The following is a 13134-nucleotide window of genomic DNA, read 5'->3' as shown; positions in this document are numbered from 1 at the left end:
CCCCCCTCGGCTCAGGGGGACGGCAGCCGGCACCCGCCTGCTGCCCCGGCCCTGTTAACCCTTTACTGCCCGGCGGAGCCGCCCTAGTCCCTGCCACCCGCCGCCCCGCGGGGACCCCCACCTGCCCCACCTGCCGGCTCCTTACCAGTTGTGACACTCCAGCGCGGCCGCCTGCCCCGGCCACAGCTCCCGCGAGCCGTTGGCGGTGGGCAGCCCACAGCGGCAGGAGGAGACCGGCACACACCCGCCATCCTGCAGCAGCTGCCCCGCCGGGCACCGGCAGCCTGGGGGAGAGAACGGGAGGGCTGGGACCAGGAGGTGGCGAGTTGATGGGCAGAGCCGTGGGGCTGGGGGTGGGCATGGGGGGGGCGACAGGTGTGGGGACGGGAGGAAGGGGTGAGTGCTGCTCAGCCAGGGCAATAGGGGGGCTGGGGTGCGCCATGGGGCTGAGGAGATATGAGTGGCAGATAAGCAGGCTCCATGGGCTCTATAGGGCAGGGGGCCGGGCGAGCGCCCTGGGGCCGGGCAGGGGGCCGGGTGAGCGCTTTGGAGCCAGGCAGGGGGCCGGGCGAGCGCCCTGGGGCCGGGCAGGGGGCTGGGCGAGCGCCGTGGGGCCGGGCAGGGGGCCGGGTGAGCGCTCTGGAGCCAGGCAGGGGGCCAGGCGAGCGCCCTGGGGCCGGGCAGGGGGCCAGGTGAGCGCTGTGGGGCCGGGCAGTGGGCCGGGCGAGCGCCTTTGGGCAAGGTACAGATGAGCTGGGCAGGGGGCCGGGCGAGCGCTGTGGGGCCGGGCAGGGGACCGGGGGAGCACTCGGGCCAGGCAGGGGGCCGGGGGAGAGCCCTGGAGCCGGGCAGGGGGCTGGGCAGGGGGTCGGGCGAGCGCTCTGGGGCCGGGCGAGTGCTCTGGGGCCGGGCAGGGGGCCGGGGGAGCGCCCTGGGGCCGGGCAGGGGGCCGGGGGAGTGCCCTGGGGCCGGGCAGGGGGCCGGTGAGCGCTCTGGGGCCGGGCAGGGGGCCGGGCGAGCGCCGTGGGGCCGGGAAGGGGGCCGGGCGAGCGCTGTGGGGCTGGGCAGGTACCTGGCTTGCACTCCCCCTGCAGACACTCCACGTGCTCCCACAGGTCGGCACAGGTGCGGGGGCAGCGGTTGGCGCAGGCCGGGACGTGCTCCTTGCCCCGATCTTCACAGGCCTCTCCTGGGGGAGGACAGCAGGGCCGGGGGAGGTGGGAGCCCCACTCCTGGCCTGGCGCCCGCCCCCGTCAGCTCCCCCGGGGTGGGGCAGGGCCGGGCTCTCGGGCACCTGAGAGGCAGTTTCCCATGTGCCCCCGGTGACCCTGCACCCCCAGGCCCAGCTGGGCCGGTAGCAGGCGGACTCTGGGCCAGGCGCGGGTGCAGTGGTACGGACTCTCCCCCAGGCCGGGCCGAGCTGAGCCGGGCCAGGAGATGCCCCAGGGAGCCCCCGGCTGGCCTGGTTCCTGCCCAGCCTCCTCCTCTGACTGCCGCCTCCGGTTCAAACCCGGCCCTGTGCCGGGGCCCGAGGCGCTACCTGCCAGCTCAGGTCACAGCCCCAGGGGTCAGCCCCAGCCGGTGGGAGCTGCTCGGCCTGTCTCACACCCACCCCCCGACGACATCACAGAGCGAGTGGCGGGGCCCTGTGCCGGGTGCCAGGGAGGGGGGCAGTTGGTAGGGCCCTGTGCCAGGGGTGGGTTGGGCCCTGGGCCAGGCACAGGTGGGGGGCAGGGCCCTGGGCCCGCTGGGGCTGGTTGGAGACAGGGCCCTGGGCTGGGGGGGGGGGGCGTGGCAGGACCCAGGCAGGTTACCTGGGCTGGCGGGGGGGGCGGGTGGCAGGACCCAGGCAGGTTACCTGGGCTGGCGGGGGGGGTGGCAGGACCCAGGCAGGTTACCTGGGCTGGCGGGGGGGGTGGCAGGACCCAGGCAGGTTACCTGGGCTGGCGGGGTGTGGGGGGGGGTGGCAGGACCCAGGCAGGTTACCTGGGCTGGCGGGGGGGGGGTGGCAGGACCCAGGCAGGTTACCTGGGCTGGCGGGGGGGGTGGCAGGACCCAGGCAGGTTACCTGGGCTGGCGGGGGGGGGGGTGGCAGGACCCAGGCAGGTTACCTGGGCTGGCGGGGGGCGGGGTGGCAGGACCCAGGCAGGTTACCTGGGCTGGCGGGGGGGGTGGCAGGACCCAGGCAGGTTACCTGGGCTGGCGGGGGGGGGGGGGGGGGGGTGGCAGGACCCAGGCAGGTTACCTGGGCTGGCGGGGGGGGTGGCAGGACCCAGGCAGGTTACCTGGGCTGGCGGGGTGTGGGGGGGGGTGGCAGGACCCAGGCAGGTTACCTGGGCTGACGGGGGGGGGGTGGCAGGACCCAGGCAGGTTACCTGGGCTGGCGGGGGGGGGTGGCAGGACCCAGGCAGGTTACCTGGGCTGGCGGGGGGGGTGGCAGGACCCAGGCAGGTTACCTGGGCTGGCGGGGGGGGGGGGGGGGGTGGCAGGACCCAGGCAGGTTACCTGGGCTGGCGGGGGGGGTGGCAGGACCCAGGCAGGTTACCTGGGCTGGCGGGGTGTGGGGGGGGGTGGCAGGACCCAGGCAGGTTACCTGGGCTGACGGGGGGGGGGTGGCAGGACCCAGGCAGGTTACCTGGGCTGGCGGGGGGGGGTGGCAGGACCCAGGCAGGTTACCTGGGCTGGCGGGGGGGGGTGGCAGGACCCAGGCAGGTTACCTGGGCTGGCGGGGGGGGCGTGGCAGGACCCAGGCAGGTTACCTGGGCTGGCGGGGGGGGGTGGCAGGACCCAGGCAGGTTACCTGGGCTGGCGGGGGGTGGTGGGGGGGTGGCAGGACCCAGGCAGGTTACCTGGGCTGGCGGGGGGGGGGTGGCAGGACCCAGGCAGGTTACCTGGGCTGGCGGGGGGGGCGGGTGGCAGGACCCAGGCAGGTTACCTGGGCTGGCGGGGGGGGCGGGTGGCAGGACCCAGGCAGGTTACCTGGGCTGGCGGGGGGGGCGGGTGGCAGGACCCAGGCAGGTTACCTGGGCTGGCGGGGGGGGGGTGGCAGGACCCAGGCAGGTTACCTGGGCTGGCGGGGGGGGGGGGTGGCAGGACCCAGGCAGGTTACCTGGGCTGGCGGGGGGGGGGGTGGCAGGACCCAGGCAGGTTACCTGGGCTGGCGGGGGGCGTGGCAGGACCCAGGCAGGTTACCTGGGCTGGCGGGGGGGCGGTGGCAGGACCCAGGCAGGTTACCTGGGCTGGCGGGGGGGGGGGGTGGCAGGACCCAGGCAGGTTACCTGGGCTGGCGGGGGGGGGGGTGGCAGGACCCAGGCAGGTTACCTGGGCTGGCGGGGGGGGGGGTGGCAGGACCCAGGCAGGTTACCTGGGCTGGCGGGGGGCGTGGCAGGACCCAGGCAGGTTACCTGGGCTGGCGGGGGGGGCGGGTGGCAGGACCCAGGCAGGTTACCTGGGCTGGCGGGGGGGCGGTGGCAGGACCCAGGCAGGTTACCTGGGCTGGCGGGGGGGGGGTGGCAGGACCCAGGCAGGTTACCTGGGCTGGCGGGGGGGGGGGGTGGCAGGACCCAGGCAGGTTACCTGGGCTGGCGGGGGGGGGGTGGCAGGACCCAGGCAGGTTACCTGGGCTGGCGGGGGGGGGGGTGGCAGGACCCAGGCAGGTTACCTGGGCTGGCGGGGGGGGGGGGTGGCAGGACCCAGGCAGGTTACCTGGGCTGGCGGGGGGGGGGGGGTGGCAGGACCCAGGCAGGTTACCTGGGCAGGCGGCCGTATTGCAGCTCTCTGACTGGACCCGGGCTCCCCGGCACCGCCCGCCCTCAGCCGGGTGCCGCACTTGGCGCCAGCGCAGCCGGAACCCACCACTGCAGGGCTCCCGGCACGGGCCCCAGGGGCTCCACTCACTCCACAGGCAGAGATCTGTGGCACAAGGACAGAGCCGGGCACCAGCAGCCCCCGTCAGCTCCTCCCGCCCCGTGGGCATCCGCCTGCCCCTGCGATGCGGCTGCGGCTGGGGCAGGGCCGTGCCGGGGGAACACAGCGCGGGAGATGGAGGGAGCCAGGGCGGCAGTGTGAGCCCATAGGCCTGGCTAGCGCCCCGGGCCAGGGCCGTACTGCTGTGCACTCAGCCTGCAGGGGAGCACGGCCAGGGGCGTAAGCGTGTTCCGGCTCCGTGCAGCCACTGGCCCACGTCTTCCCCAACAAACAAGCAGTCCGGGGACACCTGAGAGCTCCCACTTCCGCTCCGGCGCCTGAGGACGTGGCCCTGCCCCAGGAAAGCTCATCGCCTCGGTGCCGGGTGCCCCAGGGCTGCTTGCTTTGCTCTGCCCCTGCGGAGGGCAGTGCGGGAGGGCCGCGGCTGGTGAGAGCCAGGCCGAGGGAGGGAGCAGGCCAGCCGGGCACTGCTGCGTGTGGCATTGACGGGTGAGCCGGGGCGCGGGGAGCGCCTGGAGGAGGGGACAGGCAGCCGCAGGGAGACCGGCAGGAGGAGAGAGCAGCAGGAAAACGTAAGGAAGTGGGGAAACCCAGCGCTCCCCCAGCTGCCCACCCTCTGACGACCCCCGTGCACAAACCTGCCCTGGGAAGGGCACTGCTCTGCCGCAGGCCTGGGGCTCCTCGGCCACTCCCAGTGGGGCTCAGCCCGGGCTGAAGGAACCTGGGCCCAGGCCAGCCGTGCGGCCGACTCCGGAAAGCCAGCAGCCGTGGGAGTGGGGACCACAACAGCAACCGGCACGTCAGCGTGGGAGTGGGTGTGTGCACATGTGTGTGTGGGGGTGTGCGTGTGGGCTGGTGTGTGTGGGTTGCGGGCTGTGCGTGTGGGGTGCGTGTGTGTGCACATGGGGGCGGGGGATGCTAACTGCTGTTGGACTGTGTCTCACTGAACGGGGCCTGTCGCCTTCCCCCAGGAAGAGCCACCCGGTGCTCTGACAAGCCTAACGAGCCCTCTGAGCCCCCTAGCACCGCCGTGGGGCCAGCACTGACCGGAGGGTGCCCCCTGCTGAGCCCTGCGCCCCTAGCACCGCCGTGGGGCCAGCACTGACCGGAGGGCGCCCCCTGCTGAGCCCTGCGCCCCTAGCACCGCCGTGGGGCCAGCACTGACCGGAGGGCGCCCCCTGCTGAGCCCTGCGCCCCTAGCACCGCCGTGGGGCCAGCACTGACCGGAGGGTGCCCCCTGCTGAGCCCTGCGCCCCTAGCACCGCCGTGGGGCCAGCACTGACCGGAGGGCGCCCCCTGCTGAGCCCTGCGCCCCTAGCACCGCCGTGGGGCCAGCACTGACCGGAGGGCGCCCCCTGCTGAGCCCTGCGCCCCTAGCACCGCCGTGGGGCCAGCACTGACCGGAGGGCGCCCCCTGCTGAGCCCTGCGCCCCTAGCACCGCCGTGGGGCCAGCACTGACCGGAGGGAGCCCCCTGCTGAGCCCTGCGCCCCTAGCGCCGCCGTGGGGCCAGCACTGACCGGAGGGAGCCCCCTGCTGAGCCCTGCGCCCTAGCACCGCCGTGGGGCCAGCACTCACCAGAGGGCGCCCCCTGCTGAGCCCTGCGCCCTAGCACCGCCGTGGGGCCAGCACTCACCAGAGGGCGCCCCCTGCTGAGCCCTGCGCCCTAGCACCGCCGTGGGGCCAGCACTGACCGGAGGGCGCCCCCTGCTGAGCCCTGTGCCCCTAGCACCGCCGTGGGGCCAGCACTGACCGGAGGGCGCCCCCTGCTGAGCCCTGCGCCCCTAGCACCGCCGTGGGGCCAGCACTGACCGGAGGGTGCCCCCTGCTGAGCCTTGTGCCCCTAGCGCCGCTGTGGGGCCAGCACTGACCGGAGGGTGCCCCCTGCTGAGCCTTGTGCCCCTAGCGCCGCCGTGGGGCCAGCACTGACCGGAGGGCGCCCCCTGCTGAGCCTTGTGCCCCTAGCGCCGCCGTGGGGCCAGCACTGACCGGAGGGCGCCCCCTGCTGAGCCCTGCGCCCTAGCACCGCCGTGGGGCCAGCACTGACCGGAGGGCGCCCCCTGCTGAGCCCTGTGCCCCTAGCGCCGCCGTGGGGCCAGCACTGACCGGAGGGCGCCCCCTGCTGAGCCCTGCGCCCCTAGCGCTGCCGTGGGGCCAGCACTGACCGGAGGGCGCCCCCTGCTGAGCCCCGGCCCTGCTCCCTCCAGCACAGCGCCCCCTACTGGCTCCCTGGGGCAGGGGGGGATCAGTGCTGAGGAAGGGCTCCCCCCGCTGCAGCCTGCCCCATGGGTGCCCCCCTGCCGCCCGGGGCCCACTCACCGGCGCAGAGGTGGGGCTCGGGGCAGAGACGCTCCTGCTGCAGCTCGGCTGAGCACAGGGCTGCTCTGCCGGCCCAGGGCCGGCCGCTCTGGGGGTCCAGGCACAGGCGGTAGCGGTGCTGCACGGAGGCCAGGGGGGCGCCGTCCGGCGGGGGGGGGCCCACTGTCCTGCCAGCCGCCGTGCTGGGCCAGGAGCACGGCCAGGGTGCCGGGGCTGAGAGCCGAGAGGGGCAGGCAGGCGCTGCAGGGCGTCCAGGCCGACCACTCGCTCAGGGGCAGCAGGCCTGGCAGGGCAAAGCCACAGGCAGGGCCGTGAGCCCCACAGACGCCGCCGTGGGACGGGCCATGGGGCAGCGCTTCCCTGGCAAGGGGCGGGCACGGCTCTGGCTCTGCAGCGTAGGGCAGCTAGACCGCAGGCAGCTGCCACCTGCCAGCGTGGGGCAGCCCTGCCACTTCCTCCAGGGGCTGGCTGGGGCAGTGGGGTATTGATGGGAGGTTGGGGCAGGCTGGTGGGGGGGCAGGGGGAGGGTATTGGGGCAGGGCTGGCTGGGGCAGTGGGGTATTGATGGGGGATTGGGCAGGCTGGTGGGGGGGCAGGGGGAGGGTATTGGGGCAGGGCTGGCTGGGGGTGCAGGATATTGATGGGGGATTGGGGCAGGCTGGTGGGGGGGCAGGGGGAGGGTATCAGGGCAGGGCTGGCTGGGGGTGCAGGATATTGATGGGGGCTTGGGCAGGCTGGCGGGGGGCAGGGGGAGGGTATTGGGGCAGGGCTGGCTGGGGCAGTGGGGTATTGATGGGGGATTGGGCAGGCTGGCGGGGGGCAGGGGGAGGGTATCGGGGCAGGGCTGGCTGGGGGTGCAGGATATTGATGGGGGATTGGGCAGGCTGGCGGGGGGCAGGGGAGGGTATCAGGGCAGGGCTGGCTGGGGGTGCAGGATATTGATGGTGGATTGGGCAGGCTGGCGGGGGGCAGGGGGAGGGTATTGGGGCAGGGCTGGCTGGGGCAGTGGGGTATTGATGGTGGATTGGGCAGGCTGGCGGGGGGCAGGGGGAGGGTATTGGGGCAGGGCTGGCTGGGGCAGTGGGGTATTGATGGGGGCTTGGGGCAGGCTGGTGGGGAGGCAGGGGGAGGGTATCAGGGCAGGGCTGGCTGGGTGCAAGGGGGTATTGATGGGGGAGCAGGGGGGGCATCGGGGGGCAGAACTGGCCAGGGGGGCAGCACCAAGCAGGGCACGCCTGGCTCAACCCGCCTCGAGTGGCTGGTACCCCCCTCCCTACTGCCCCAGGCAGGCCCCCGGACCCACAGGCGTGGGCTACTCACCCTGGCAGTTCTCACTGCTGCACTGCAGGGCCCCCTCCTGGCACACGCTGCAGACACAAACCAGCCGCTCAGTGCCCGGCGTGCCCCCGGCTGGCTCCCCCCTCCAGCCCCTCGGCCAGGCCAGGCGGCTCCCGCGCTACTGCCCGTGCCCGCCCCTGGCACCCCGCTGCCCCGGCGCTCACCATTCCTTGCAGCCGACCAGCACGCGGTCCCCTGCCGCCAGGTGCACCAGCCCTTCGCCTGGGCGGAAGTGGAGGCAGCCGCACTGCGCGGGGGGCACACAGGCTCCCCCCTGCTCCACCAGGCCCTGCCGGGCACAGGAGCAGCCTCAGTGGGGACGGGGCCCCCCCCAGTCCAGGCAGGGGGCCCAGAGCCCAGGCAGGAGTAGCCCCCAGACCAGATACTCCAGGGACGGGGTGTCCGCCCATGCCCACCCCTGGTGCCCTGCCCCCCCGGGTCGGTGCCCCCCCAACCCCGAACCCTCGACATCCTCCCCCTGGTGCCCGGCCCCCCTGGATCTGTGCCCCCCAAACCCAAACCCTCGACATCCTCCCCCCAATGCCCGTCCCCCCCCCGGGTCGGGCCCCCCCAACCCCGAACCCTCAACATCCTCCCCCCAATGCCCTGCCCCCCCGGGTCGGGGCCCCCCCAACCCTGAACCCTCAACATCCTCCCCCCAATGCCCTGCCCCCCCGGGTCGGGCCCCCCCAACCCCGAACCCTCAACATCCTCCCCCCAATGCCCTGCCCCCCTGGGTCGGGGCCCCCCCAACCCCGAACCCTCAACATCCTCCCCCCAATGCCCTGCCCCCCCGGGTCGGGGCCCCCCCAACCCTGAACCCTCGACATCCTCCCCCCAATGCCCGTCCCCCCCCCGGGTCTGTGCCCCCCCAACCCCGAACCCTCGACATCCTCCCCCCAATGCCCTGCCCCCCCGGGTCGGGGCCCCCCCAACCCTGAACCCTCGACATCCTCCCCCCAATGCCCGTCCCCCCCCCGGGTCTGTGCCCCCCAAACCCAAACCCTCGACATCCTCCCCCCAATGCCCGTCCCCCCCCCGGGTCGGGCCCCCCCAACCCCGAACCCTCAACATCCTCCCCCCAATGCCCTGCCCCCCCGGGTCGGGGCCCCCCCAACCCTGAACCCTCGACATCCTCCCCCCAATGCCCGTCCCCCCCCCGGGTCTGTGCCCCCCAAACCCAAACCCTCGACATCCTCCCCCCGGTGCCCTGCCCCCCCGGGTCTGTGCCCCCCCAACCCTGAACCCTCGACATCCTCCCCCCGCTGCCCTGCCCCCTGGGTCTGTGCCCTGCCCCCATCCTGTCCGTGGCCCTGTCCTGGCACTGTGGCAGAGCCGCCCAGCCCAGGTGCCGCCGGAGCCCCACGGCAGCCAGGCCCGCTGCCCTGCAGGCTGTGATGCAGCAGTGAGGCTGCGGGGTAGCAGTGCCTGTCTGGCATCGCTGCCCCCAGCCCCACGGCACAGCCCCTCACCGGTGGGCAGTAGCAGCCGGGCAGGCAGGTGGGGAGGGACGCGCAGAGCTCCGGGCGCCGCAGGGTGGAGCACAGCCCGGCGCAGGGGGAGCCGCAGGCCTGGAACTCGAAGGGCAGCTCGCAGCTGGCTTCTGCGGGGCACAGGGCACAGGTCAGCCCGGCCCAGGGGAGCCAGCGGGGGGGCAGCGGGCACAGGGGGAGCCGGCGGGGCGGGGGGGGGGGGACAGGGCAGCCCGACCCAGGGGAGCCGGCGGGGGGGCAGCGGGCACAGGTCAGCGGCCCAGGGGAGCCAGTGAGGGGAGGCGGCGGGGGGGCAGCGGGCCCAGGGGAGCCGGCGGGGGGGCAGCGGGCACAGGTCAGCGGCCCAGGGGAGCCAGCGGGGGGGCAGCGGGCACAGGTCAGCGGCCCAGGGGAGCCAGCGGGGGGAGGCGGCAGGGGCATGGGGCTGCCCACCCAGCCTGCTGTAGCAGAGCCCCCGGAGTGTCTCAGAGCCACGCTCCCAGCAGGGCTCCGGGCGGGCGAGGGGACCCAGGGCGAGGAGGGGGACCAATGGCTCTGGCTGCCCCCAGGGGCGCTGCCTCAGAGAGGGGAGTCTGCAGGCCTGAGCCCCAGCATGCGGGAGCCGGGGAGCCGGGCACCGACCGCCCCCGTCCTGGGTCCCCCCCAGGCCCCGCCCCACCCTCACCGGAGCACTGGGAGACGTCACAGGCGCGGAACTGGCTGTCCAGCCCCAGACACGGCTCCCCGCGGGGGGCCAGGCCCCACTGGTTCCGGTAGCGCTGCTGCACCGGGGAGCTGCAGGCACACTCCGTCCACGGCGTCCAGGGGCTCCAGGAGCAGGCGCCTGGGGAGGGGCCGGCATGGCAGTCTGGCACGCGCCCCGGCGGCCGTGGGGGGCTGGAGCGAGGCAGCCGCTGCAGGCGTAGGGGCCAGGCGCTGCCCCAGGAACGCTGCGTCGGAACGGACACTGGCCCGGGCCCGCCTAGTGGGAGGCTCTGGGGCAGGCAGCAGGAGCACGGGCGTGCCTCGGTTTCCCCGCCCGGTGCCCGGCTGCCCAGCAGGGGAAAGGACTGAGGCTGCCCTCAGGCGGGGCGCAGAGCCACCAGCGGGGCGGGACTGTCCGAGACGGCCCCCCGAGCAATGGGAGCCCTGCACAGACAAGGGCAGTCCCAGCCCCACAGCGGGGGAGGGGGTGCTGCGGGTGGGGGTGTGGGGGGCTCTGAGCTGCGACCTGGCCCAGGCAGGAGCCAGCAAGGGACAGAGCCAGGCCACACCGCGACCACAGCTGGGCTGGGCTCTGGGCAGGGCTGATGGGCTCAGCTCTAACCCGCCCCTCAGGGCACCCCAGGCTGTGGCCAGGTGACTGCAAACCCGGCCCTGGGCCCACACCGGCAGAGGGGGCCCCAGAGCCAGGCTGGGCGCCCTGTGCCCCATGGTGCAGACGGCCCCACACCCCGGCTCAGCACCGCTGGCTGAGGGGGCCCCAGAGCCAAGCTGGGTGCTCTGTGCCCCATGGAGCAGACGGCCCCACACCCCAGCTCAGCACCGCCAGCAGAAGGGGCCCTAGAGCCAGGCTGGGCGCCCTGTGCCCCATGGAGCAGACGGCCCCACAGCCCGGCTGGCAGACATGCGGAGGGAGCTGGAGGGCTGTACGCACAGCAGCCCTGGCCAGCCCTGGCGCAGGAAGGGAGCCTGGCGGCTGGGCGAGGCACCAGCCTGAGCCGGTGGCCGTGGGAGTCCACGTCCCACCAGCCCCGGTTCGGGCCCACGGGGGAATGGACGCCCTGCCCGCCAGGCCCACCTTCGCAGGGCTGCAGGTAGCAGGGCTGTGCCTCCTGGCGGGCGCTGTCGTTGCAGGGGGCGCCGGGCTCCTCGGGGCTGGGGCTGGGGCTGGGGCAGGCGCAGGTGCCCATCCGCGTGACCAGGCCGGTGCCGCAGGGGCGCGAGCAGGGGCTCCAGGCCGACCAGGCGCACGGCTCGGCAGCTGCGGGGCACAGGGCATCAGCAAGGCCGGGCGCAGGTCCCCGGCCCCTCTCCGGCCCACGCGGGCGGCCCCTCACCTGGGCAGGGCCGGGCAGCGCAGCCCTGGGCCTCGGCCGTGGGGCCGGCGCAGGCGGAGCCGTTGTTGCGCGGCGAGGGGTTGATGCAGGCCCTGGTGCGGACGTGGGTGCCCTCCCCGCAGGTGACGGGGCAGTCGGACCAGGGAGACCAGGGCGTCCAGGCGCCGTGCACTGGGGAGGCAGGCGGGGTTAGCAGGAAGGGGGGTGCCCCTTGGCGGGGCGGGGCGGGGTTAGCAGGAAAGGGGGCGCCCCGTGGCAGGGCAGGGCAGTGTTAGAAGGAAGGGGGGGGTGCCCCTTGGCGGGGTGGGGCAGGGTGGGGTTAGCAGGAAGGGGGGCGCCTCTTGGCGGAGCAGGGTGGGATTAGCAGGAAGGGGGGGTGCCCCTTGGCGGGGTGGGGCGGGGCAGGGTTAGCAGGAAGGGGGGCGCCCCTTGGTGGGGCAGAGCGGGGTTAGCAGGAAGGCGGCTGCCCCTTGGCGGGGCAGGGCAGGGCAGGGTGGGGCACTCACCTGCACAGGCGATGTCCTGGCAGTAGATGCCCTCCGGGGTGCAGACACTAGAGGGACAGACGGGGCAGAGGGCTCGGGGTGGGTGGGGACCCAGCGGAGAGCAGCCCCAGGGGCGCTGAGCGCTCCTGCCCAGCCTGACCACCCACGCCCCAGGAACTGCTCCCCGGGTGCACAGCAGGTCAGCCCTGCTGTACCCAGGCCAGAGACGGGCACACGGCCACCCCGCATCCCAGCCCCCACTCAGACCCCATCCGACATCCCTGCCCCTTGCCCCAGCCCCGCCCATCCGCCCCGACCCCCATTCAGACCCCGCCCCGCGTCCCGGCCCCCCTCGAGGGCCCCGCAGCAGAGCGCACGGCCGGGACGGCCGCCCCCGGGCACTGACCACTCCTGGCACTCCCCCAGCCGCCAGCTGTCCCCCAGGCGTCTCTCCCGGCCCTGGTGCAGGCAGAGCAGGGGGCAGGGCCCCTGCGGGCAGGGCCGGGTCTGCGGCTGCTCCTCCTGGCACTCCGGGGCGGTGGAGCCGGATGTGGCCGTCCTGGGGAGGGAGAGGGAGGTGGGCACAGCGAAGCCGGGGGGGGGCAGGCTGGGGGAGCTCAGTGCCACCTGCTCGCCAAGGGAAAAAGTACAGGGGTGGCCCCCCGCTGGGAGTGCCCTGCAGCCGGCACTCGCCCCCTCCCCCCAGGGCCCCACAGCCGAGGCCCTGCCCCCTCCCCCCAGCACCCTCTCCTGCAGCCTGGGGCCCCAGCACCCCCCCGCAGGGACACCCCAGGCGGGTGGCTCACCTGAAGCGGGTTTGCAGCCCGTCCCCACAGGTGACGCTGCACTGGGACCAGCTGGACCAGTGGCTCCAGTGGCACTGGCGGGGGGGGCAGGGGCGCTGGGTGCACAGCAGCCGCCCCCTGGAGCAGGTGCAGTTGTTGCAGCCGTCCTGGTGCTGGCTGCCGGGCGCCCAGCTGCGCCCCTGGGCGTCGGTGCACTCGCAGTGCCGTGGGGAGACGCAGGCGCCGTCCTGCTCCAGCGTCCCTGCACGGGGCGGGGGGAGACGGGGACACGTGGTGGGAGGGCTCTTCCAGGGGCACCCTCTGCCAGCTGCCACTGGAGCTGCGTGGGGGTGTCATGGCCCCCATACTGCTCCCAGCGTGTGGTGAGTCGCCGTACCCTGCTTTCAGCACAGAGGAGCCGAGGGCTGGGGCCCGTCTCGGGAGGGGGGCTGCCCTGGGGTCCCTGCCCCCCACAGCACCCGCACTGTCCCACTGGGCACCCACCGTCTGGGCAGCGGCAGCCGGGCTGGCAGGCTTCCCCGTCCTGGCACACGATGCCCTCCTGCAAGTCCCAGCAATGGCGCGGGCATCTGTTGGCGCAGTCCACCATGGCCATGGCAGGCGGGCAGCCCTCCTCTAGGGCGCAAGGGGGACGTTACCCTGTCTGACCCCCTGCAGCCCCGACCGACACAGACCCACACCGGGGGGGCGCGGCAATGAGCACAGGGCGGGGCTGGGTACAGGGGCCC

General features: G+C 74.8%; 1 protein-coding gene across 1 annotated transcript in view; it reads right to left on the bottom strand.

Moving 5' to 3' along the window:
• The window catches only part of LOC142008354 (SCO-spondin-like), a 157040-nt gene that overhangs the window by 12771 nt on the left and 131135 nt on the right, over positions 1 to 13134 (bottom strand). The window contains exons 83-97 of the mRNA XM_074985534.1: positions 12890 to 13021; positions 12407 to 12647; positions 12007 to 12159; positions 11622 to 11668; positions 11116 to 11286; positions 10857 to 11039; positions 9741 to 9899; positions 9056 to 9186; positions 7748 to 7872; positions 7566 to 7612; positions 6453 to 6528; positions 6246 to 6391; positions 3751 to 3912; positions 1073 to 1189; positions 146 to 284 (exon numbers count right to left, since the gene is read on the bottom strand). Coding sequence (XP_074841635.1) covers positions 146 to 284; positions 1073 to 1189; positions 3751 to 3912; positions 6246 to 6391; positions 6453 to 6528; positions 7566 to 7612; positions 7748 to 7872; positions 9056 to 9186; positions 9741 to 9899; positions 10857 to 11039; positions 11116 to 11286; positions 11622 to 11668; positions 12007 to 12159; positions 12407 to 12647; positions 12890 to 13021 — 2029 coding nt within the window. The remainder of the gene's footprint in view (positions 1 to 145; positions 285 to 1072; positions 1190 to 3750; positions 3913 to 6245; positions 6392 to 6452; positions 6529 to 7565; positions 7613 to 7747; positions 7873 to 9055; positions 9187 to 9740; positions 9900 to 10856; positions 11040 to 11115; positions 11287 to 11621; positions 11669 to 12006; positions 12160 to 12406; positions 12648 to 12889; positions 13022 to 13134) is intronic.

Source organism: Carettochelys insculpta, chromosome 2, assembly GCF_033958435.1.
Source record: "Carettochelys insculpta isolate YL-2023 chromosome 2, ASM3395843v1, whole genome shotgun sequence".
Taxonomy (NCBI): domain Eukaryota; kingdom Metazoa; phylum Chordata; order Testudines; family Carettochelyidae; genus Carettochelys; species Carettochelys insculpta.
This window is presented reverse-complemented; position numbering and strand designations above follow the sequence as displayed.